Source organism: Phycomyces blakesleeanus (genome assembly GCF_001638985.1).
Source record: "Phycomyces blakesleeanus NRRL 1555(-) unplaced genomic scaffold PHYBLscaffold_23, whole genome shotgun sequence".
Classification (NCBI taxonomy): Eukaryota; Fungi; Mucoromycota; class Mucoromycetes; order Mucorales; family Phycomycetaceae; genus Phycomyces; species Phycomyces blakesleeanus.
In genome coordinates this window covers 368,371-394,097 of record NW_017265156.1, presented here as the reverse complement: position 1 = coordinate 394,097, position 25,727 = coordinate 368,371, and the positions used below count along the sequence as shown (strand labels likewise).

Below are 25,727 nucleotides of genomic sequence, written 5' to 3'. Positions count from 1 at the left end.
AGCTGTATACTCTTTTTTAGTAGGATTGTGTAACTATTCTATGACAGTAGTAGAAGCTTATAAAATTTAACTAAAACATTTGTGCAAAATATCTTTGCAAAGTAAAGTGAAGCAAAGAAGTAAAGAAGTAAAAAGAGTAACGAATGGTTTAGTTTTAATCGGTATAGCAATAATTCTTAAAGTGGAGTACAAGTTTCTATAACGGCGATTCGTAGGTTACTCTAAACTGGTCTGTGCGCTTTTTATTCAAGTGTACAAAGATATTTGTTTTTCTTTTGCTTGTACAAGTAGACACAAAAGAGACCCAAAATTATTTCAAAGTGATATAAAGTAATAAGTAAAAAAGCAAAAAAAAGAAAGCAAAAAGCAAAAAGTATAAATGTATATTATCTGAATTATCACAATGCAGTAGGTGGCATAATTTTGAATTCAAGATTGAGTTTTATTGAAATGGAGTTGTAGCAATAGTTGAAGGTATCAAGGTGATTTTTAAAGAAAATACGATTGATTGCTATCGAATGTTTGGGGATTATGGTGCAAAACGAAATATACTCTCTTAATCTTTCTCTTTGTAAGTACTTTAGATACTAATGGTAGCCATATATGAATAAAAATGAAATAAATTGGCAAATGAAAACCACTGAAGAGACTGACTTTTATCCTTCTGTCGAAGATGTAAATGACACCGACAAGCCACCTATCCAATGCTATGCAGTATAAATTAAATATCGGGGCTTCTGTTAAGGATATAGCCAAAGAAAGCAGTCTAACTACACCTCCAGTTTACGCGAGACCAATGTCAAATTTCTTATGAGCAAGCTCGATTAATTGACAAAGGTAATTTAAATTCTACAACAACAATGACTTGGCATTTCATTGAAATATACAGTAAATGTTGCATCGGTGATTCTACTTACAGAAAAATAAAGTTATTTTATCAAATTTTAAACTTTAGAGAGAAAGAACATAAAATGATGATGGTAATATTTTTATAGAAAAAAGATCTTTTGGTAGCAACAGTTCTCTCCCTAAGTTTGCTCGTTTTTGTTTTGGTTTTGGTTTTGACTAATTCGTTTTTTTTTTAATATTTTGAAAAAATGGCAGAGTTTTGAATTTGAATACTGAAATGTTTTCTAAAAGAAAATTACTTAACTTGATTTGCACTATATTACATTCTGATTCTTATAATATTAAAATAAACACACATAGTCTCTCTTTCTGTCTCTATAATTGATAGATAAATTTGGCTTCAAATGATTATTATGATATTTATTGGTATTGAATTGCGTTTAAAGAACAGGGGGAACAACTTCTTTTCGGTTTTTACGATAGAATCGAGTTTCTTCTGGGTCAAAACCAGCTTCGTCAGTACCAAAGATGGCCCAATCTGGGGTCTTTGCCATGTAATCCAAACTAGTGAAAGGCTGCCCGCTCTTGACCAGAGCAAAGAATCTCTCATAATCAATGTGGGTATGCCATTCACCATTCACCTTAAAGTCGGTCGAGGCAATCAGAATAGAGCACGAGTGAGCATGTTCACAAGAAATCTCATATCCTGAACCAAGTTTTGCAATAACCTTTTTACAGAAATCAACAACTTCAACATGGTATGGTACCTAAATACATACATCATACACCATACATCAACAACAAAAAAGAAATAAATGTTATTCAGCAAAATCATTAAATATTTGTAAAAAAAAAAAAAAACTTACATTGGCCATGGTAAGATTACTGGCTCCACTGTATCCACAATATGTTACACCCTTGACTTCAATAAACGAAGGCTTTCCACGACGAATAAGATCCACATAGTTATCAATTTCTTCTGTGTTGTGATCCTTGACGAGTGTGAGGCGATAGACTGTACGCTGTCCCTTTTCAGCCAATGATTCCAGACTACCCAAGAAACGCTCCCAGAAATCTCTAAAGAGAGGGCGGTCGATCTTCTTTAGACTTTCTTTGGTACCTGCATCGACACTCACATAGAGCTGAGTGATAGGAACCATATTTGTGATTGCTTCGGGGAACTGTGCATTGGTGACAAGGAACGAAGAAATGTTACGTTCATGAAGCATGGTCACGAATTCATTGATATGAGGATAGAAGATGGGTTCACCGACTAAGGACAGGGCACAGTGACGAATGGTCTTGGCTTCCTGGAATCTTTCGGCCTTGACACCTGGAACACCCTTAAGCTGTTTGATCATCTTGTAGTGGTTTTCCATTGCACCATCCAAAATAAACTTGGGATCATCCACCTTCCAACGCCAGACGGTACCGACGGGGTTGGTGTGATGACGCCAGCAGAATACGCACTTGTTAGCACATGCCAAAGAAGGTGTGGTCTCCATGCAAAGATGACTCTGGATACCGTAAAAGGCGTGCTTGTAGCAGAAGCCACGACCACGGAGAGCAGATTTGGTCCATCTGCAGATCTTTACACCCGAGTGGGAGCCGACAATCTTGTAGCCCTGCTTGGTCAAACTCTTGTGAAGCATAGGAGAAACCATCTCGCGCACTTCCTTGGGCTGGTCATTGAGAGCTCTGCTGCGAACCTTGGCAGGATCGCCAATCTGACGTTTGGGGCGAGCCTTGACATTGAGGTCTTTGGATGCCTCCTCTTCATCAGCACGGTCTTGCTTGGCAGCCTTGAGCTTAGCAGCCATATTACCCATATCTTCCAAATCAACCATCTCATCTCCGGATCCGGGACTGCCATCCTCGCCCTCGGCTTCTTCGGCTTCCTCCCCTTCGGAATCATATTCAATGTTTGTAGGAGCGTATTCGAGAGAATGGCTGTCCTGAAGTTCGGAAACGAACTGGTGGGCCCATGTCTCAAACTGGGTCTTTTGGTCAGCATTCTTATCGCATGCACCAAGAGGGTAAATGCGAGTAGCGCCCAATTGACCAAGCCACTTGTCAATGTCTTGGGAAGCAACATTGAATTCATCACCATAGGCAGAGTCCCCAAGACCACACACAGCATAACGCAGTTTGTTTAATGCAATACGGTCCACACGGAAATCATAACGAATATCACGTAACCATTTAGTAAACCTAATTTATATTGTTATGAAATAACAATATCATCAATAATAGTGATCATAGTAAAACATTTGATTAGTTCCTTTTTTCTTTTTCCTTTTTTCTTTATCTATTATTATTTACTTTTGCAAAACTTACCAGTCCAAAGGTCCTTCGATATTGTAAGAAGAAAGAACAAATACACAAACAGAGGTTTCTGTCAACAAATCCTCGTTGTCATAATCGGTAATATCCAACACCTGGATTTGCTTAACCTTGACAGCTTCAGAAACAGCCTTGATTTGGTCCTCCAATTGTGTGGCAAATCCCTTGGCAGTGCCTGTCAGACCTGAATAGAAGATCTTGAGGGACTCGATCTCAGTAGGCTGTTGGGATCCACAAGCACATCCCTCAGGGCTGCTTTGACAGCTCTTGACAGGTTCTTCAACGGTGGCTGGTTTGCAGGATCCTTCGGCGGATGGCCCAGACTTGCAGCAGGATCCTCCCGAGGTCTGTGTGGAATCGTCATTGTTGGATTGACAGCATGATCCAGATGTCTTTCCACATGAGCCTTCTTCAACAGCGTCATCGCGAGGTTGCTCAGGTCCAATGGACAGGATGTTAGTGAAGCTGTAAAGCAGGCTGTTGACAAACCCGCTCATTGTAAGCTTATTGTTCCTTTTTTGGGAAGGGGAGAGTGGGGAGTGGGAGAGTGGGGGGGTGTTAAAGAGAGAGAGATTCACATATTTTTTTTATTATATATACATGTATGTCTGTATACCCATAAATGGGTACTTCAGATGAATATGTGACTGCTTATAAGACTTTAAAATTAAAATGTTTCAATCTGAAGTGAGGTGAAGCAGAGGGGATTTATTTTTTATATGTATATCTTCAATCTTTTGTTTCAAAATTGAATTGAATTGTAGTATGAAAGAATTAAATGAGAATTGAGTGCTAGAAGAACACAACTTTATTATAGCGCAATAATGAGATTGATGGAAGAATAGTATAAAAAAGGAAGAATAAAGTAGAAAAAATGACATATTTTTTTTATAAAAAAAAAGCAAAAAAAGGGTTAAGGGATTTGAGAGAAATAACAAGCTGTAAAAAAATAGAGGTGCCATAGACTGCGATGAAATACGTACACAAAAGCGAGAAAGAAGAAGATGGAGAGGAACAAAATAATGGCATATTATATATATATCATCTTTTTTTTTTAGTTATCCTCACCGATCTTGGGTGCCTGTAAACAAAATATAATAAGATATTATAATTATGAGTGATATGAATTTATACACATTATATATACAGTTAGTTATTATTATTTAATCTTACCAAGTAGTATCTAACGTGGCCAAGGTTATCAAGCTTGTACTCAACCAAAAGAGGAACCTCAGCAGACAAGTTGAGGCTGACACGGGGAGAAAGTGGGGTTGCCTTTGTGAAGTTGACAAGATATTTGAGGGCAAATGTCATGCAGACAGTCTGCTGGAGTTCAATGACAGTAGAATCATCATCCTAAATGACAGAACCAGATAAAGGAAAGAATAAGCAAATATCCATTATCACCTAAACATCCCACACAATCACACAGTTGCTCAAACAAGATATTCCTTTTTCTTCACGCAAGATAATATAATATATCATCACATAATTGAAAATATACAAGATGAAGAAATGAAGAAATGAATCCCACAACTTACACTATCGACAGAGCTGCTGGCCTTAAGGGTAATACCACCCTTACCAACCTCACCATCACCAGAGAACTTGATGCCTTCCTTAGTGCACTCAACAGTAACTACAATTTACAATATATAGAGACATTAGTTAACCCAGTTGTAAATGCATATCTAATATAGTACAGCATAATAATAATACTTTAAAGCACTTATTGTGTATTGTGTATTGTGTGTACCTGAATCACTAAGAACCTGCATTTCACGACAGATTTCGGAGAACTTGGCAGATGACATGTGGACAACGGCATCGTAGGTAGTCTCGGGAATACCGAGGTGCTCACTGTCAATATCCATCAATCTAAGATCGTATTCACTGATTTTCTCGCTATCTATATAAGTAATAATAATATATGAATTTTGTCAATGTAAGCTTCCTTTTTTCTTTCCCATCAGCGATAATGATAATTCGTGTAAATTTATCCAGCCAAATATGTATGCATGTATATATTTACCCTTGCTCTCAAAAACCATGCTCAAGACATCACCACCATCATCAGCCTTAAGGGTAAGGGTGTCGTCATTGCGAGCACACTTGAGAATCTTGCTGAGATTGACCAAGTTGATGCCAAGGGGAATGTTGCGATCACAACGGTAGGGATCAAAACCATCGCAACGGAGCAACATTGACACAAGGGCAACGTGAGAGTTGTCCATGGCCTGGAGAGAAATTCCAGTGTCGTTACAGTCGAAATTGCATTCGGTGACCAATTCCTTGATGGCCTCGAGAAGAGACTTGAGAAGACGAGCTTGGTTGAGTCTGGCTTCGAGCATACTATTGTAATATATACAAGTTGTTGATTTATATATATATATATATATATATATTATTTATTTAGTTAGACCAACGCGTACAGTGTAATTTGTATATTGTATTTGTGTCTTTATTTATTTGTTTATTATGTGTACTACGCCTTAATTTATGGTAAAGAATCAAAAAACTACTACTTCTTTCTCTTCGTTTTCTTCCTTACCTTTCTAGATTTCTTTATTAATAAAAAAAAATACGAGATAAATCCAAAAAAAAAGAAAGTCTTTAATATTTTTGACGCGTTTTTTTTTTAGAAAAAGAATGAAACACGTCACAAAAAAAAGGTGAACCAGGTCACTTTCTCAGGTTCCTCTTGTGGCGGACACTCGGGCGGAAACAATTGAAAAATACAAAATAAAATAAAATATGGGTGCTGTTACAGTTTGTGTGTGTAATTTAGGTAATAGTTAAAATATTGCACAGGTACAGATACAGGTACAAGTACAAAATGTATATCTACATAAATGAGACCAATTCAACAATTATACTCAATTATATTATTTTGCTCTGTTAAATACCAAAATTTTTATATACTAGAAAGAGAAAATGACATTGGGTACTGTTTTTGAAAGTAAAACCTAAAGGTGGTTTAATGTTGTACTTCATTACGAGCAATAGCATATTCCTAAGCACTGACTACAGTTCAGAAAAGAATGTATATTTTTTAGAAATATATAAAAGAATTCAATTCGAAACATTATATATCAGTATCCTCTCTTTAATCCATTTTACACGTACTCATTGGTTCACATGAGACGTTTTGATATGTCGGTTGACAACAGCTACGTCTTGGACTACGAAGAATTAATCCAAGCAGTACAGCGTAAATTAAAAAGGGCAGCTTAGTAGTAATGATACAAGACAAGTTGTTATTTGTTTCTTTATTTATATATATATATATATCTATATAGTAAATATTGTCAGCTAATTTGCAACTTCAGAGCCTGTTCTGTTTAATGCTGTTTTATTCTTTACATGTATGTATTCGAGTTCAATGATCTATTATCTTGGGCCGTTTTTATTTTGTATCAATAATTGATTCTTGTCATTGCGCTTGTATTACGAATAAAAGATTTTTCTTCTCCTTAATATTAAACCTCCTTCCCTCCTTTCTTCCCTATAACGACATCTTTTGATTATCTTATCTCTTATAAAATTACTTTACATTTTTTATCCAGTTGAAAGGGGGCAAAGGAGGTTTGTTTGTTGCTTCTTTTTGGTGTAGTAAAAGAAAGGCTAAATCCAGATCAGGAATAATAAAGACTAAAATGACGCATGATATTCCTGCCCTTCCTCCCTTTTTTTTTAAAAAAAATCTTACCAGTTGTGTGGAAAGCATCACAATCACAGCCAAGCAATATCATTGTATCCAAGAGAATGCTTGGCCCTTTTTTGACATTCAATAAGGAGTCTATAATCCATTTCTACCCATAAAAATGGTACCCTGTGGTTGGAATAATTATACATATACATATACATATACATATACATATACATGTATGTATGTATATAGCGGTGCGTCTGTTTGTGTGTATTTTCATAAATTACAAACCGAGGATACTAAGCAAACTAGTCACAGGACAAAGTTACAAGACAAGATAGTATTATCAGTTGGTGTAGTCAAATAGTTTGCACGATTATTTGATGACGTTCCAGCTATTATGCTACCTTATTTACAGCCTTTATACCCTTCTACTTTTTTAGCTATGTTCCTACCTTTGTTTCTTTGATTGTAGATTTCATCATTTCATCATTCTGATTGTGAATGAGAAATGTTACAAAGATTCCCGTACTACAAAATCTTGCTTAGCAAACAGCTCTTTATTGCGTAATTCAATAAGAAATAAAGAACCCTTAGCTTTTTACTGGTTATATATATATATATATATATATATAAACGTGAAATTTAACTAGTGTTTGTCTGACTGTTCTGTTTGCCTTATCTCTATCTCTCACTCTTTCCTCCCTTCTACGTGAACATGTAAAGCCATTGATGTCACCCAAAAAATAAAAATTATAAAAAAGGACCCTCTTTTGCTTTTGTGCTTTTGTGCTTGGTGTGTGTGCTTTCTGCTTGATACAGAAAAAGTCTCGTGACAAAATGATGGCCTCAAAAAGGGGATTGGTATTTCTTATTATTCTGTGTCGAGCAAACAACTGGAACAATGCCCTCTGACATAACATAAACCCCTCTTTCGTTCGCTCGTTCGTTTGTCCGTTCGTTCTTTCTTTTACTTACTTATTCTACATTACTACTTACCTTTCTATCTCTTTTCTTCCTTTTCCTTTTCCTATTTTTACTTTTATTCTTCAACCTTTTATCTTTATATATAAATATATATAAAACAAACAAACATGTTGCAAGGTGATGATGACCTGACAGCGGGATTCCTTGACACTAGCTCTACGAAATTCCTCTTTACAACCCGCACAGTATCACCAGTCTACACTAATCAGTTCGACAATCCCTGGGGTGGCGAAACTAGCTTTGAGCCTGAGACGCACACGAACATCCTCACCCCAAGAGACGCAGTGGAAGATGCCTTATTGAGTTCAGGAATCACTCCTGCGAGTGTACTTGGCAAGTAGCCAATATGTGTGTATACACACACATTATGTGTATGCAAACAAAACCCAAAGAAAAAGAGTCTACAAACATACACACACACACACCTTATATATATATATACACGCATATATACATATACATATACAAATACATACATATATTCAGAGTGAAAGAGAGATAGAGATAGAGAGAAGAGCAAGAGAATGATAGGGAATATATTTACCTTTTTTTTCTTTCTTACCATTATTATTACCTGTGTTTGTGAGAGTGAATATAAACTGATTATTTATTTAAAAATATTACTATTGTTTTTTGCCTTTATATATATATATATATGTTAAAAAATGATAATAATTCATTTCTATTGAATTTCAGTGGGTGTGGACGTGCCAGAGTTATATGATACGGCTTATATTCGATCAGGGCCTACGGGGGATCGTGTCAGTTTGGAGTCCCTTGAAAGAGTTATGGGTCTTGGTGGAGTGACGGTACAGACGTTGGATGAGGCAAGTCAGTGTACTTTTTATACACCCGCTTCTCTCTAGCCACAGACACACAGACATATATATATTATGAGTTGAATTACAGAAATATATGGGTATATTATCATCTAAGACCTTTTGTACACAGATTATTGGCATTGTCGTTCCACCTGGTTCTCAGTACGTCACACGCAATGAGTTTAACACCGCCTTGGCATTAGTTGCCTGTGCCCAGAAACATATGGGTAAGTAATAAGCGAGGAGTAATAGAGTAAAGAACCAGAGAGAACCTTGATGAAAAATAATAAATGGAAAAAAAATAAGGTTCATTACAATATATCACGCACTGCAGAATGTGTATTTATTTTTGAATATATATATATATATATATATACGTGCATACATATATAACATATAGATGTCTCCCTCGAAACTGTCCAGCAGCATAGAAATGGTATGATTTATTTTATTTTAATGTATTGTATTGTATTGTTTTACTCTACTTACTAAGCATGTTATGCTTTGGGTCCCAATATGCACATTGATCTCACTGATCCGTTATCTACTTTAAACTCGTGTAGATTTACCCGAACTTATCTTGGCAAACATTGATACAATGTACACCCAACGAACTCCAATATCATCTAGGGTTAACGGACAAAGATTACAACAGACTCGGCTTGAATTACAGAAACAACAACAACAGCAGAGAATAGTAGATCCATGGGTAACCACCAGACCACTCATCCAAAACGAAAACACACCAAACCACTACAACCCAGAAGATCTACGACCCACAATTCCAACTAACCCACAAGAGCTAATTCGATCGCGTGGGATCAACCCGTCGTCTACTGCAACAACAATCAACAATAACAATAACAATAACAATAATAATTTTATCACAAGTAATAACAATAATAACACAACTACAACAACTACTACAACAACTACTTCTGCTACTACCCTTTCCAATAAACGACATCTGGCAGACAAACTTCCTTCAGAAGCTCACCAATGGTTTGCTCAAATGGACAGGGTCCGAGTTGATCTCATGGAAGAAAAAGAAGGATTTTTATTCAAACACGCGAACTACAAGATCGAGAGTGAACAGCACAACTGTTCTGTACTGCGTAGATACAGTGATTTTTGCTGGCTGGCTGAGATGCTCTTGAAACGATACCCACTTCGTATGTTACCAACCCTACCACCAAAACAAGTCCGAGGAAGTAAGTTAAAATAATAACCATAGGGTTTTATTATTATTTTTCAAGGTGTGGGATGAGAGGAAATATATATACTTGTTTGTTTGTCTGTTCGTTTGTTTAGAGTTCTCACACCACAGAGAGATTTCTAGAAGACGAGGTGTTTTTAGAAAGACGGCGAAAAGGACTAGAACGATTCCTGGGCAGTATAGTCCGTCACCCGATACTTGCCAAAGATGAACTTGTGGCAGTGTTTCTGACAGAATCATCTGTAAGAAACCCTATTTTATATTATATTGTTTCCCCCCTTTTTTTTTTCTTCTTCTTTAAAAAAGAATTCATTTCATTTTAATTTTGGATCTAAATAGGCGTTAAGAACATGGCTAAGATCTCACTCACCTTTAATCGAAGAAGAATTTATGCATCAACACCTGTCTTTTGAAGAAGTCGAGAGAAGAGTGCCAGATCAACTAGACCTTCAACTCGAAACACTCCGTAAGCGCCTTGAACCTCTAACACAACTTTACCACACCCTGTGCAGTCAAATGGAGCGAATGATCAGACTCGAGGAAGCACAGGCAGCCGAGTTTGACCATTACAGTGCAACCTTAAAGTAAAGTAAAACAACAACAACAAGCACAAAACATAGAAAGAAAACCTAATCAAGAATTACAACAAAAAATGTTTCTTAATCTCCCTATCAATAATCCCTCCCATTATCTCTTTATCTTATTTTTCTTATTGTTGTTGGTATTTCTTGAGTGTCAAGTGATTTGAACACATTGAAGAAAGAAAGAAAGAAAAAGCAACAGCAACAAGCTAACCCCTTTTTGGTTTTGTATTTTTTTATATGTATCTTTAAACTTATCAGTGCAATGTGTACATTGGAACAAGCATGTTACGTGCCAGAGTGTTTACCTTGTGGGTTTGTCATCCATGGTTATGAGTCAGTATCAAAACACATGCAAAGAGCAGGGCAGATCCAAAATGATCAGACATTGGTGACAAGATATACTACCTTGGAGAACCTACGACGGCAAAGGGATCTATTGATATCATTTAAAGTAAAGATCTTTGGCTTTGGAGACATTGATATTAGCAAAGGCAGTGGTAGTGCTAGTTTAAAGAGCAAAACATACATTTATCTTTAAAATCAAATAGATTTTAATGGGTTTCTTGCATTGTTTTTGTAGGAAATGTTGGATCGTAGAGATCGATTGGTACCTTCCGTACCGACATCAAAAGCAAAACGGGATCCTGATCGTGAATCTGAAAGTTATTTGGGAACAGTAGGTTTTTTTTTAACAAAAAAAAAAGGAAAACAAAACACGACCACATATGACATTGTATGTTTCTTTCTCACATTTCCACTTCTTTTCTTTTATTCATTATCAGCCTCGAGTGTCAGCTCAACAGCAACGACGCACGTTTGTTCAATATTGCCTTGCATCCGAAATATCCTTTTTACACAAGCACCAAGCATTTGTTTCCCAATTATACCAAGATTATGCATTTGAACAAATCAAATATGAACGAAAATTAAGTGACAATTGGAAGATATTACAGGTCCTTGCCTCTGAAATGCCATCTGAACCAGACGATTTCGCTTAGAGAGAGAGAGAAAATAAGAAGAAGAAGAAGAAAGATGAAGAGAATTGATTTCTTTCTCTATCTGTTTTTTTCTTTTTTCTTTTTAAAGTTGTATAAAAAAATAAAGAATATATATATATATGATTATAACAAGACCTTTACATCTTTTGCATGTATGTATATGATGTACTTCTTTACAAAATTCATAAAAGAAAATGGGTTTATATACTTTAGTTTTTATATATATTTTATTTGAAAACAATGGGTTATTTTTCATTCAAAAGCTAAAAGAGTCTACATATAGCTCAAAGGAAAGAAAGAAAAATACCATTAAGGTAAAAATGATTTTTTTTCCATTATAATGTTTTTTGGACACATATTACAGAACATTTCTTTGAGTGTATTTGAGGGGATTGGGATTGGGGGGTGAAACTGAGATTGTGAGAGTTTGTTTGTTTGTTTTTTTACAAGAAGGTCTTGACGTGGGTCTCGCAGATGTTGCGGAGCTTGGCATCCAATTCCTTGGAGATGACACCCTTGGTGCGGATCTCATCGAGCTCAGCCTGGTGCTGGGTCTTGACGTAGCTGACAAAGTCCTTCTCCCAGTCGACAACCTTACCGACGGGCAACTTATCGAGGAAACCGTTGACACCGGCAAAGACGATGGGGACCTGGACCTCAATGGAGAGAGGAGTGTACTGGGGCTGCTTGAGGAGCTCGGTGAGACGGGCACCACGGTTAAGCAAGAACTGGGTGGAGGCATCGAGATCAGAACCGAACTGGGCGAAGGCGGCAACTTCACGGTACTGGGCCAAGAAAAGCTTGAGCGAACCAGCAACCTGCTTCATGGCCTTGGTCTGGGCAGCGGAACCGACACGGGAGACGGAAAGACCGACGTTAATGGCGGGACGGACACCCTTGAAGAAGAGCTCGGCTTCCAAGAAAATCTGACCATCAGTGATGGAAATGACGTTGGTAGGAATGTAGGCAGACACATCACCACCCTGGGTCTCAATGATGGGAAGGGCGGTCATGGAACCGTAACCGAAAGCCTTGTTCATCTTGGCAGCACGCTCTAAAAGACGGGAGTGGAGGTAGAAGACATCACCGGGGTAGGCCTCACGACCGGGGGGACGACGAAGCAAGAGGGACATCTGACGGTAGGCAACAGCCTGCTTGGACAAATCATCGTAGATGATGAGGGAGTGGCGACCGTTGTCACGGAACCATTCACCAAAGGCAGCACCAGAGAAGGGAGCGAGGTACTGGAGAGGGGCAGCCTCAGAGGCAGTGGCGGCAACGACGATGGTGTACTTCATGGCGTCGTTCTCCTCGAGGGTACGGACCAACTGGGCAACAGTGGAACGCTTCTGACCGACGGCAACGTAGATGCAGTAAAGCTTCTTGGACTCATCGGAACCGTTGTTCCAGTTCTTCTGGTTAAGAATGGTGTCAAGAGCGACGGCAGTCTTACCGGTCTGACGATCACCAATGATCAACTCACGCTGACCACGACCGATGGGAACCATGGAATCAACAGACTTGATACCAGTCTGCATGGGCTCGTTGACAGAGTGACGGGGCAAAATACCGGGAGCCTTGACCTGGACACGCGAACGGCCAACGGTCTCAAGAGGACCCTTACCATCAATGGGGTTACCGAGGGCATCGACAACACGACCCAAGATACCAGGACCGACGGGAACGTCGACAATAGCACCAGTACGCTTGACGGTGTCACCTTCCTTGATCAAACGATCGTTACCGAAGACGACAATACCGACGTTGTCAGCTTCCAAGTTGAGGGCCATACCCTATACACACATACACAATTACAAAAGAGACACACAAAACATAATTATTAATTTACAAATACAAAACATGTTTAAATTTCCATATCATAATATTTTTCAATCATATTCTCTTTCTCTCTTTCTCTCTTTTAAAATATAGACTCCAATAATAATGCACAGTATCAAGTAGGCATTTATATAATATTTACCTTGAGACCGCTGGAGAACTCAACCATCTCCTCAGCCTGGACGTTCTTCAAACCATAGACACGGGCAATACCGTCACCAATGGAGAGGACGCGACCAGTCTCCTGGAGATCGGCCTCAGCAGAGGCACCGAGGATGCGCTGCTCGAGGATAGAAGAGACCTCGGCGGTGGAGGGCTTGGAGGAAGCGTAACGGGCAGCCTGAGCGACGGCGCCAAGGTTAAGGCGGGCCTGTAAGGATCAATAACAATTATAATAATTGAAGTAAAAATAGAAATTATATATATTAAAGAAAAATAATTAGTAAAATGAAAATGAGTTTTTTGTTGGGTTACTACTATCGTTGTTAATGGATAATTGTACAGTGTAGTGAAGTGTAATTTAATGTCAATGTATGGTGCCCTTTATATTTTAATTTTAATTTATCTTTTTTGGTTCTTTAATTTGTCGACTTGTAATTTAAATAAAGGACACCAACACCAACACTTCATTACACTTTACTAAAAAAAACTACATTTGCTTTCCAAAAATACATACACACAGGTACACTTGTGTACACTTGTCCGTTTACATACATGCATATATACATGTGGATGTACATGCACATGAACAGTTACATGTACTCTTACTTGTATATGTATATGTGTGCAAGTGAACAGGTGTACAGGTGTGTGTATGTATGTATGTATTTGTAGAATTATAGGTTGGGGCGGTTTTTTGGCGCGTTGTACTTACAGCGGGGGCAAGACCGCGGGCAGCAAGCGACAAGGGGCGAGCGACGCGAACAACGTTTCTAAGCATGGTGATGTGTTTAGGTAAACGGGAAAAGGAAGCACAACACTTTTTTGCTTTTCTAAACTTTCGTTGCCCCGGGGCAAATTTTTTTTTCTTTTTTTTTCATACACCACTCGCTCTGCTCAGGGGTGTGGCGCTAGGTGCACCCATGAGATGAGTGACGTAGACATACGGACTTTGGTTTAGTGATTTCTTTTTTTTTTATTTTATTTTATTTTATTTTATTTCTATTTTTTTTTGTAGTATTTAAGTAAAGCCGAAAAATGAAAGCTTAAAGTTTGAGTTTAGAAAACATGTATATACATATATTATATCAAGACATAGTAATTATAAAAGAAGAGTTGATAATAGTGATAATAAGAATCATTAAGATAATTACAATAATGGTAATTGCGTAAAAAAAAACAGAGGAATATTAGATCAATTACTTGAAATTATATAGTTTTAATTAATTAACAAGAGCTTAAGAAATGTATTTTGGATTTGTAAATAAGAACACAAACATGTATATGTATATGTATATATATAATTTATTCAATTGCTGATCTAGTGAAAGAATTGTAATTAGTATTAGAATTAGCATGATCTTTATTATCAAATACATGTATTAGTGTAAATAAGCTAAAGTACCTTTTTGTGCCTGAAACCCCCCTCAAAAAAAAAAAGATTCAAATTATTATTATACATGAAATTTCATTAAGCAAAATATTTAAACAAGTGGTTAATTGATGGGTAGACAGTACCCAGATATTTTTTTTCCTAAAAGTATGATGGTTAAATATTCTTTTGATAAGGAAATAAATTCGTATATATATATATGTAAATATAAGGGTTTTGTCGAAAATATTCAGTAAAGATTGAGTCTTGCTTTACGAAATATAAAATGAATATGATTGGTTAACTTTTATTTTGATTTTTATTGTGTTGAGGATATACGTAGAGATAGTTTTGTGCAAATATATCTACAAACTGTCGATGAAGAACTGTCATGTATATATATATATATCTTCCTTTATTTGGTGATAAGCACTGACCCATCCGAGAGATTGGAAAAAGTTTCCAAACTGGACGGTTACTCGGACAGTAATTGATACCAAAAAAAGGTCACATTCAACATTAACTCCTTGTTATTTTCGATAATTCGATAATTAATACATATCTCATTTTGTTTTTAAAGTATAAAAAAGACTTTTACTAATGTTACTAACCCCCTACGGGAAAAGAAAATAAGTGGTCTCCAGGGGTGGAGGGGGGGGGGGGAGATTCTTGAATATCACTACGAAAAAAATAAAGGGCGATTTTGAGGATGATTTCAGAGGCAATTCTAGGGGACAATTTGGTTTACACCCCTCACATTACCTCTTACTTTTATGGAAGTTATAAATCTCCGATCCATTGCGGATGAATTGTTTTATTCACACACCGATTTGTTACGGGTCGTCATTCGTGAATATCTGTCGGTATCTTAAAAAAATGAAAGGGTACTCTGGCCAATACGATTCATTTACGATTAATGTCTTAATATTCAAAAAGACAAATATTCGATCAAATTTAATTCTAAAACAAGAGTTAGACAAACCTAGCAATGCAATCTTTATATATATTTCAAATTTCTACCTTTTTTTATTTATTTTCGAAAAAACCCTCTTCGAAATAGCTGGTGCTATTCTTCAAAAAAGGTAAAAGTAGTATTATCCAATCATATTACTTAAATCAAATTCACCTCTTTTCGAATACCGATGAATATCCACAAATGACTACCCCTTTTTGGATTTTTTACTTATTTTCTTTAAAGATGATCACAAGTTTGACTAAAACACAAAAAAAAAAAACAAAGTATGCACCTCTTGAAGAGATTGACATATATTCATATAGAGTCCAGGGCCTTGACAAAAAATTCCCAACCAAGTAATTATAGAGAAATCATATAAAAATATTAGGTGGATCATTTTCCACTTCTGGTTACTTGATCAAAGATCCTGACTTGACATTGTAAAGATCCTTTTTTTTTGTCTGTTGTATCTTTGGTATGACCAACATGGCCTATTATAATATAAGAGAGCTACATAAACCTAAATATAATTTTGGCATTCTTTTCTCTCGATTTTTACTTTTCTATATAGGAAACCCTCGGAGAGCTAGTGAGGCTCGTCCCAAGTAAAATCGTAACATCATTTTTCTTTCTTTTAATAAAATAAGATTCGGCCAATCTGAATCAAGATTTAAAAGCACCATATTGAAAATCTCTTTTGCAGAATATTTGCAGTGTATATTCTTCATATCGATTCTTTTCATTGAAAGACTTTGTAATATCTCTGGGAAAATTCAATATCACGTCTTCCAAGTAGCAGTGTCACAAGTTCTTTCTTTTATGCTTGCTTTCTTTTTGTCAGTATGCACATGATATTGTGAGTATAATGATAGCAAGACTGGACGATACAGTTAACCTAGGGTAAAATCAAAGAAAGAAAAAAAAAGGACTTTTTTGTGGGTGTGTATTTAAACGAATATTTTAGTCGATGTTTAAATATTTCACTGACTTGGGAATATAATCTTCCAGTGGCATTGTTTCAACCCAATTAATTGTCAAAATGCTTTAGTTTTACGTTACAGTTGAGAGTTTTGTTTTTGTATATGAAATTGATAGTTATTGTTGCAGCATATTGGGATATATGTATATGTGTATATGGGGATGTAATGGTAGTTTGTAGACTAGGGCACATTTAGGCCGGCCTTTTTATTTATTTATTTTTATTATTAATATATGAGAGGATATTGGATGGTAGTCATCGTCATTTAAACAGATAAAAGAGAAAAAAAAAAGAGAAATATGTATCCAATTAAGTATTCGTCCGTTAACCATTTTATATGCTTTGTGTGTGCGTGCGTGTGTTTGTGTATAATTTGAGCATTTAACTTTTTTGTAAATAGGAACAGAAACAGGCTTTAATTGTACAAAATGTCTCATAGAACCATAGTCTTGGTAGCATAATTGCTAAGCACATTGTGGACGACAAATAAATACAATAAATGAATTGCTAAGCAGCTTTTTTTTTAATAATAGTAATATACATATAATAAATATATAGCTAGCTTATACCAATAAAATAAATAAATAATTAGATAAGAATATTAATCAATCAATTAATTATTAAATTAAAATATAAAAGCAATTATTATTATATTTTTTTTGGTTTTTTTTACGTTGAAATTTGTAAATAAGATAAAATATTATTATTACTTGTAAGAATTATGTTGAGGGGAGTGTTTTTTTTATCTTTTTCTTTGAAACAAAGCAAAAAAAGAATATAATAGATAATAGATAATAAAGGGTAGGAATAGATAGTAGAGTAGAGTAGAGAGAGATAAATAATTATGGAGAAAGGTTGTTGAATAGGGATAAGGGTTATCACAAAAGTATAAAGGTAAAAATAAGATAAAATAGAACAAGGGGGGGTTGTGAGAGAAGGAATAGTTAAATATTATATATGTATATAGAGAGGATTAGAGATATTATATAAAGTAAGAGAACTAGGAGAGTTGATTGGTGTATAAAGGTTGTTTTGGAATTAAGGTAAGAGTAGAGAAAGATAAAGAGGTGTAAGAAAAAGTAAAAGCAGGTAGAATAGAATTAAAGAATACGATCTTCTTTCCTTTCCATTTTTCCTTTTGTGAGTTTTAATAGAAATCTTCTGTATCAGAGTCACCATCATGATGAAGAGTAACTGCAAATATATATACATATTTATATTTAAATATTAGTTACTCTTGGTTTATACTTATTTTAAATATAATGCAATACAATGTAATGTATATTACGAAGATCTTACCTGAACTGAAATTTTCAAAGGGATTTGTACCGGCTTTCTCGGTAATCAAAACATTGTCGGTATTAAGATCAAGACTGAAGCTCTCTGGCGGCATACGTCTAAAGTTGACAGCATCGATTCCGTTTGACTGGTAGATGAGTGGTTGGATTGGTGGAGTGGCGTTTCTGAGAAGAGCAAAGTTTGTGGTCTTGAAAAAGGCGTGTTGTTTGATATCTGCCGCGCCGGCGCGGGATCCAAGCCGCTTAAACTCGTCCTTGTGGAGTAATTTCCGGAGGAGGTTCTTGCAGGCACTCGAGATTGGGGTTTGGTGAGGTGCCGGCTGGTTAGGGAAGCTGGGATCTTGGTAGACAATCCGGCTAAAAGTTTCGTTGCGATGATCCCCCTTGAAGGGAGTTGTACCGTACTATTTTTACACATTAAAAAGAAAGAAGGATAATGAAATGTTAATAATGGTAATGATAATGATAATGATAATGGTACTGGTACTGGTACTGGTAATAATGGTAGTAAGAAAAAAAAAGAAAGGAGGGGTATGTGTGTGTGTGTGGGGAGGGGGTGGAGTGTACAATGATTTAATGTGTAATTGTGTGCGTGTGTGCGTGTGTAATGTGTAGTGTGGTGTAAGGTATACTGTACTCACCAGCATCTCATAAATAAGGATACCAAGGGTCCACCAATCTACAGCACTTGTGTGGCCACATCCCTTGACTACTTCTGGGGCAATATATTCTGTTGAATACATTGGTTAGATATTTAGATATATAATAGACATTTTCAATTTCTAAATTATCATTAAAATTAGCATTATATGACTTTTTACCTTCAGTACCAACAAAGCTGTTTGTACGAATACCATCGACACAGGAACGAGTATTAATGATAAGTGGCTATATAAATTTAAATTTAAAATAAGTATAATGATAATGATAAAGGTAGAAAGAGATAGATAGATAAAGAGAGAGAGAGAGATAAATATAATTGTAGATTTTGGTTAAAATGATTCTAATATAAATGATATGCATCCCTTGAAACTTTCTGCTGTTGTTGTTTTTTTTTTTCGGTTTCTTCTCTTCTCGATTTCAGTCTATCATTATCTCACTCTCTTTATTGCACTCTTTATTTTATCCCCCTTTATTCCTTTCTCCTTCTCCTCTATGAAATATCTCCCGTTTGTTTCTTATTTCTATTCTTTGTTGTCGATGTTGTTGTCGTAGTGGTGGGAATGATAGTAATAAAAGTAATAAAAGCAATAAGAAAGTACCTGATAGGGCCAACTTGACTTTATCACGCCAGGATTTCCCGGAGGGCGAGACCCTTTGCTGAGATCAAAGTCAGTAAGCATTATGTGGCCACTTTGATGAAGCAAGATATCTTTTTTTTTGTACAATAAATAAATAATTTAAATAAATAAATAAATAAAAATATAGATATAGATATATAAATAAAAAGAGACGTATTAATAATCAACTTGTTGTTGTACCAACGTGAAATATATATATATATATATAAATATGTGTCTATATTGGAGAGGGAACTTACTCTCTGGTTTGAGATCACGATAAATGTGTCCTTGAAGATGAAGATATTCGAGAGCAGCAGTGACTTCAGCGGCATAGAATCGCGCGGCTTGTTCTGTCAAACATTTTCCTGGGCGCATTTGAAGTGCTATAATAAATAATATTAATAAAATGTTTAGTAGAAAAAAAAAGAATTGTGAAGTTCAACACACCTCGGAAGAATTCACCACCCATGCAATATTCCATTACAAAGTAGAGGTAGTCTTGGCTTTGGAAGGAGTGGTAGAGTGTGACGATAAAAGGGTGGTTTGAGGTGGTTAAAATCTCCTGTTCGGCCAATGCCCGCTTGATCTTGTTGCGTTTAAGCATTTCTCGTTTTGAAAGAACTAGAGAAAATAAATAATATGAATATCGAGTAGAGCTATTATGTATATAAATATTTTTACCTTTCATTGCAAATAGCTTGTCTGTATTCTTTTGACGAACCATGTACACCTTTCCGACGTCTCCTTTTCCTAGCATGCGTATCTTTTGGAAGCTTGCCGGCCCTACTTCTACCTGACGTAGTTTAATACTGCTGGTGGAGTAGGTACGTCTGCAGAGAGAGTGTTTCGTGAGGGCTGAGACAGAGTCGTAGGTTGGTGGAGGGGCAAGGTCATGGTCATGGTCGTGGTCATGGTGGTGGTTTGTTTGTTGGGTGTGGAGGTCGTGCAGACGTAAAAAGTGTAGCGGTGGATTTTCTTGGTTCTTTTGTTGCTGCGCTAAGCTGGTTATATTCAAAAGGTCTGCTCCATTCGGCACTGAGACGACTCGGCGGATGGCTGCTTTGTCGGCAGTCATCAGAGGAGGGGGATACGAAAAGCAGGAGATACTCTTGAGACCCTTTTGAGTCTTTGCGCCGTCGAAATTGTTGGGGACTGTAAAGATTGGTGGGTCATGATTCGGTAGGTCGGAGGAGAAGATTGGTTTTAGTTGAGAAGGAATCTGACTTGATTTGTAGGATGGTGGTGGAGGTAGGATGATGGAGTGTTGGTCCATGACTGTATTAAAGGGATTAATAGAAGAAAGAAGAAGAAGAAAAAAAGATGTCGGTTGATTCGACTGATTGCACTTCTTTGGGTGCTTTGGTTGGTTCGACTGCTTTGACTGATTGAGTTGGTTGTTTTAAAGGTGAGGTAAAAATAAAATAAAATCAAATAAAATAAATAAATTAATAGAATAGAATAGAGAAATTGTTATTGTTGTTATTGTTTTTTTTTAAAAGATTTTGTATGATGTAATATTATATGTATTATTATTAAGACTATTAAGACTATGTTTATGATTAATATGTTTTGATTTTTTTTTATGTATATTATATATAAAACATATGGAAATACTAATATATGTATTTTTATGTAAAATATAAAATATAAAATATAAAATATAAAATGTAAAAATTAAAATTAAAATTAAAAAGAAAATATAAAGTAAAAGAAGAAGAATAAGAAGAAGAGGTAGAATAAAAGGGAGAAAAAAGACAATTGACAAAAATTTATATATAAAATTGAAAAAATAAAATAAAAAATTATTATTATTATAATTATTGCACACAAATCAAAAAGGCTTTCTTTCTTTATTTCTCTCCCTCTCTATATTATACCATTGTTTCAATTTATTGCCTTGTCATAATAATAATAATAATTATAATAGAGGGTGATAATCAAATAACCAAATAAAATACATATATATATATATTTATGTATTTATGACCAAATATTTTGAAACAATCAGACTAATAAATAAATAAAATCTAAAATAGAACGCCAAAAAAAAACCAATTCAAAATTTCAAATATATATATATATTCATCTGCTGTATAGCCGAGTCCTTTTTTTTTAAAAAAAAAAAAAATTCTATTATTTAATTTTTATTTATATGCATATTACATATATATATATTTGATCGGCTTCTTTATATATAAAAAAAAATCATTTTTTTTTCTACTAGTGTAATTCGTTGACACTAAATATTTCTATCTTTGTAGTGCGTAATTGAATAAGCCCGAACGCTGAAAATCTATTGGACACAAAGTTGACTCAATTTCACCTTACAATGAGGTAAGGTAAGGTAAGGTAAGGTAAGGTAAGGTATAGTGAGGCGAGGGGCAGAGAGGGGAGAAAATAGGTGTTTGAAAGCCGTTGAGTTTTAACATGAAGGAACCTGTCATACTTTTAGCATTCATTCCCCTCTTTTCTTTCCTTTTCTTTTTAATATCTAAATAAAATACATATATCTACTATATATAATATATATATTCTTATCTTTTTCTTTTTCTTCTTCTTCTTCTTCTTTACTTCTTCCTCTTATTCTCTCTTCTTCATTAACCTTATTCCATATGAGCTCCATTTGCGCGCCTATCCCTAAAGAATACAATGTAATTATTCTTATATAATTATGATTCTTATATTTGATAAAAAAACTATATATATGTCTATGTCTATACAAAATCATTAGGCACAACTACCACTCAATGGTCCTAGACGTGTTAGCTTTGACCTTGAACACAACATCGTTCACCTCCTGCCAAGTCTCGAAGAATGCCGCGCCGAGGCAAGCAAGAGACTCAAGGAAGCATGGGAACGCCGTAGTCTGAACCAGGACATGCTCGATGAAAGTATTATATCCGAAATCCAGCAGACCGTCTGTGAGTGCACCAGAGATACGCCACCACAGGAACCAATCTGCACTCTTAAGAGCTGTCTAAAGAAATTGCCCGAACCTCCTGTCGCGCAGAAAAAGAAGCAGAAGAAATCAAACAAGAAGCGCAAGAGAACCTTATCAAAGTCTGAAAACACTTACAAGGACATGCAGCAAGGTAAGAACATAAAAATTATAGACTTTTCGATATAAACATACATACATATTTTAGTTTAGTTTAGTTTAGTTTAGTTTAGTTTTTTTATATATATATAAAAGAAACCTATCAATGTAGTACGACCACACGTGAGCGGACAAGATATATGTATTAACCTAAACCACAAAATCACCACCAAAAAAAAAGCTCATTCTAGATTGACACCACCAAGCCTCTCTGTCCATTGAATGCTACGAGTTGGTGCACAAGGGTGTCCCAACTATTATTATTTCAATTACTTGATCTCTATCTTGTGTTTGCAGCCTTATCCGCTCAGTCAGAACAACATCACAGCTCGGTCCCTACAGCATCAGCATCAGCATCAAATGATTCTCTATTCAAAGAGAATGAATAACATAAAGAAGAAGAAGAAAAAGAAGAGGAAAAAAGAAACAAGAGAATGTTTGATTATTATTTGATTATTTCAAAATCAAATACTTCTCCCTTTTCTTCTTCTTCTTTTTTTTTAAAAAAATATCTGTCAAAACCCCGTTAGTTAATACTCACAAATCACATATGACTCACAAATTGTAAAGAGAAAAGATAAAACAAGTCATTTAGCTAGTCAGAAATTACTTCTTTATTTTCTTTTCAGATGTACATACTTCCCACACATTTATATTTATATATATATATATATATGTGTGTGTGTGTGTGTATGTTACAAGTTTAAATAAACGGTCACTTGCTTACCTTTCAAAATAATACATAAATCATGCGCCTTGCCTGTGCGAGAGAAATAAAGAGATAAAGACAAAGATAAAGATAAAGTGTGTGTGTGTGTGGGACTATAAAATAAACTAATATGAAAAGCTGTGATTTTGGTAAATTGATCTATTTTTTTATATCCACGCTCAAATTTGAAGTAACTTGCTAGAATCCCCTCATTTTTTTTAATTTTTTTTTTAATTTTTCTCTTTAATATTTTTTGTCGCCATTAATACTTGCATATATACATATACTTCTTGGTCTTATTTCTTTAGTGTATAGTTCAAACTAATCCAGGGTGAGAATCTCTTTTGTTGTTACAATAAATCTATCCACAGTCAAATTGAGGGTTGAGATAATAAAATAAACAGGATTGTCTGAATTGAGAACGTCTTTTAGAAGAATATGGAAGGTATAAATCAATAGATACGCATGTAATCAGCTGCCTCAAGCATTTTTCTTTTTCTTTTGGGCTTTGGTTTGTATATCGTAGCCACATAAGTCAACCTTGACAGACAACCACAAAAATAAAGGGAAAATGGCTGGAATGGGCTTGTACTCATGTCAATTGGACCGATGAGCAACGAAGAGAGGCGTGTAGTCTAGTCTGATGGATCAAGACTCACACAGTCAAAAGGTAATAACGGAAAGACTAAGAGCTATCAGAATAATTTGGCCACAGAAAAAAAGTTCAAGGAAGAAAATATAATCGAGGGAGCCAAGTAGGGTGGAGGGGAGGGGGGGAAGGGATTGAATAGGAGGGGGAAGTAGGATGATCTGAAGCTGTTTCTGGGCTTGTTGTTTTGGGTCCTTGATGTTCCAAGAAGAAAATACGATAACTGTCATACTAGTTTCTTATCCAAGGTGGTGGAAAGACAACCATAAAATCCTGGGGAGGCTTCGAATTACTGGCCAGTTTAAAAGTTCGGATCTCAAGCTCTCCCAGCCCCATTGAGCATATCTGGTGGTGTCCTTGAGAAAAAAGTATGAGTGATGAGAGGGGCAGCGGCAACAACATTGATGGTTTGAAAATCTTCATGCAAAGATAATAGAAAAGAAATGGAATTGAACTTGCATAATGTTTGACAAGGCAGCATGCAACATCGATGCCAAGCTCCAATTGATGCCAAGGAAGGTCATACCAAATATTGTTATTTCTTTTATTTTATTCTTTATTTCAATAATAAACATGCAAATAATTTTGTATTTGAAGTTTAAAGGACTTGACTATCATCATCATTATCATTATTATTATTATGCTTGCTGATGAGCAGTTGTATGTTTTAAGATATGCTTTGATTTCCTCTCATGATTTTTTTTAGGCTCAGAGGACGAAACTCTTTTTCGGCATGAATGTACCACCCCAACGCTGACAGCCAAAAACCCCCCCACACATATTCTTCCTCCAGATTGTCAGGATACTGCTGTCTGTTTCCTCTCGTCTCACGTTATATAAAGTCAAATGCAATTCATGTAACATGCGAAAAGACGCACAATTATAAAGATAATATATATATATATATATGTATTAGCCTGTATTAGATATATTAATTTACTTTTGGCATAATGTATTTGAGTTGATCCAATGAGAAATTATACTAAAGAGAATAAAAAATGGTTACCAAATCATCTATTTATTTATGATATAAATTCCATAACTCTTTTTTATCATACAATCGATTCAAAAAAATATATAGATATTTGCGAGAGTTTAGTATACTGGTCAGCTCATTATTGTCAGTTGTCTCTTACAATAAACACAACGCTTGGTTGTATAATTATTTGATAATGAATACAAATAACAAAGAAAAAAAAATTAATTAATTTAAATTTCAAACATCACCTCATTTCGACTGTCAAGTTTTTTTTTTCTTTCTTTCTTTCTTTGGCAGAGATTACAGGTACATTTGAAACTCAACATATTTTAAGATTTTTCTTTTTAAGAAAGCTCTTAGCAGTGCGACATTTTTATAAGGACAGTAAAATTTGTCCAAAGGTTTGTTTTTAGTAACTGGATTTTATTATTGTGTTTCTCCGAAAATCGCAGATTACAAAACCCATTTGTTGCCATGTCGGAGATAATAATATATTTGTAGAACGGAATTATACCAAACAGCAGACTTCTTTTACTCTGTCACATATAAGATTGTGCGAGATCCAAAAATAATAATAATCATTAGAGGTGTTATCTAATGGAAAAAGCGTGACTTCTAAAAATAAAGATTGGACAAACCCAGTAAAAAACAAAGCACTCCGGCAGCAGTTGTGGAAACTTATCAATTGATGAGAACATCATACTGTGTCAAATATAAGAAAAATAAATCCTCATAAATTTCAATCTTTTTTTTTTTAATAAATTTGACCTTTAAAGATCGAATAAATTAATTACATATACAATAGACACTCCTGGCTACCCTATACCTTAATTTGAGAGTGAGATAATAAGCTCGATTTTGAGGAAATAATTAATGGAAAATGTTAGTGGAAAATTAGGAAATTCGTAATTTTCCACATACATTTTCCACTAAATCGCGTCAACCGAGAAAAACGTATAAC

The 25,727-nt window shown here is 35.3% G+C and overlaps 7 protein-coding genes across 7 annotated transcripts; 3 read left to right on the top strand and 4 right to left on the bottom strand.

The window, feature by feature from the left end:
• Positions 1-1,313: 1,313 nt before the first annotated feature.
• Positions 1,314-3,389, bottom strand: PHYBLDRAFT_97119 (hypothetical protein; the record flags this gene model as incomplete). The annotated part of the gene is made up of 4 exons (XM_018444000.1): positions 1,314-1,616; positions 1,716-2,545; positions 2,636-3,060; positions 3,187-3,389. Coding segments are annotated over 4 exons (1,761 nt in total), but the record flags the coding sequence as incomplete, so codon positions are not given.
• A 590-nt stretch (positions 3,390-3,979) lies between these two features.
• On the bottom strand, positions 3,980-5,546 carry PHYBLDRAFT_136038 (hypothetical protein; the record flags this gene model as incomplete). Its single annotated transcript, XM_018429761.1, has 5 exons — positions 3,980-4,273; positions 4,366-4,548; positions 4,734-4,831; positions 4,949-5,101; positions 5,225-5,546. The coding sequence occupies 5 exons, from the start codon at positions 5,541-5,543 to the stop codon at positions 4,247-4,249; spliced, it is 780 nt and encodes a 259-aa protein (XP_018286966.1). The 3' UTR covers positions 3,980-4,246.
• Positions 5,547-7,935: 2,389 nt separating this feature from the next.
• PHYBLDRAFT_149927 (hypothetical protein) lies at positions 7,936-11,447 on the top strand (the record flags this gene model as incomplete). The annotated part of the gene is made up of 10 exons (XM_018432366.1): positions 7,936-8,152; positions 8,525-8,637; positions 8,780-8,876; positions 9,050-9,085; positions 9,213-9,850; positions 9,961-10,107; positions 10,205-10,449; positions 10,708-10,900; positions 11,030-11,125; positions 11,232-11,447. The coding sequence occupies 10 exons, from the start codon at positions 7,936-7,938 to the stop codon at positions 11,445-11,447; spliced, it is 1,998 nt and encodes a 665-aa protein (XP_018286965.1).
• Positions 11,448-11,643: 196 nt separating this feature from the next.
• ATP1 (ATP synthase F1 subcomplex alpha subunit ATP1) lies at positions 11,644-14,238 on the bottom strand. Its single transcript, XM_018439988.1, has 3 exons — positions 14,161-14,238; positions 13,429-13,656; positions 11,644-13,240 (listed from the first exon to the last, which is right to left on the bottom strand). The coding sequence occupies exons 1-3, from the start codon at positions 14,224-14,226 to the stop codon at positions 11,891-11,893; spliced, it is 1,644 nt and encodes a 547-aa protein (XP_018286964.1). The 5' UTR covers positions 14,227-14,238; the 3' UTR covers positions 11,644-11,890.
• A 1,455-nt stretch (positions 14,239-15,693) lies between these two features.
• On the top strand, positions 15,694-16,216 carry PHYBLDRAFT_67026 (hypothetical protein; the record flags this gene model as incomplete). Its single annotated transcript, XM_018441725.1, has 3 exons — positions 15,694-15,899; positions 16,058-16,128; positions 16,161-16,216. 3 exons carry the CDS (start codon positions 15,694-15,696, stop codon positions 16,214-16,216), a joined length of 333 nt encoding a protein of 110 aa, XP_018286963.1.
• Positions 16,217-17,898: 1,682 nt separating this feature from the next.
• Positions 17,899-20,407, bottom strand: PHYBLDRAFT_22165 (hypothetical protein; the record flags this gene model as incomplete). Its single annotated transcript, XM_018439776.1, has 8 exons — positions 17,899-17,945; positions 18,051-18,453; positions 18,691-18,779; positions 18,871-18,937; positions 19,312-19,421; positions 19,590-19,715; positions 19,780-19,953; positions 20,014-20,407. The coding sequence occupies 8 exons, from the start codon at positions 20,405-20,407 to the stop codon at positions 17,899-17,901; spliced, it is 1,410 nt and encodes a 469-aa protein (XP_018286962.1).
• A 1,704-nt stretch (positions 20,408-22,111) lies between these two features.
• Positions 22,112-22,821, top strand: PHYBLDRAFT_159981 (hypothetical protein). Its single transcript, XM_018434094.1, has 2 exons — positions 22,112-22,424; positions 22,611-22,821. The coding sequence occupies exons 1-2, from the start codon at positions 22,211-22,213 to the stop codon at positions 22,649-22,651; spliced, it is 255 nt and encodes an 84-aa protein (XP_018286961.1). The 5' UTR covers positions 22,112-22,210; the 3' UTR covers positions 22,652-22,821.
• The last annotated feature ends 2,906 nt before the right edge of the window (positions 22,822-25,727 follow it).

Bases quoted from the DNA above. Each gene is read 5' to 3' on its own strand.
- PHYBLDRAFT_159981 (XM_018434094.1), top strand. From the start codon at position 22,211: ATGCTCGATGAAAGTATTATATCCGAAATCCAGCAGACCGTCTGTGAG. The intron at 22,425-22,610 runs GTAAGAACATAA...CCAAAAAAAAAG, and splicing joins TTACAAGGACATGCAGCAAG to CTCATTCTAGATTGACACCA.
- ATP1 (XM_018439988.1), bottom strand. From the start codon at position 14,226: ATGCTTAGAAACGTTGTTCGCGTCGCTCGCCCCTTGTCGCTTGCTGCC. The intron at 13,657-14,160 runs GTAAGTACAACG...TGATCCTTACAG, and splicing joins CCCGCGGTCTTGCCCCCGCT to GCCCGCCTTAACCTTGGCGC. The intron at 13,241-13,428 runs GTAAATATTATA...ATGTGTGTATAG, and splicing joins AGTTCTCCAGCGGTCTCAAG to GGTATGGCCCTCAACTTGGA.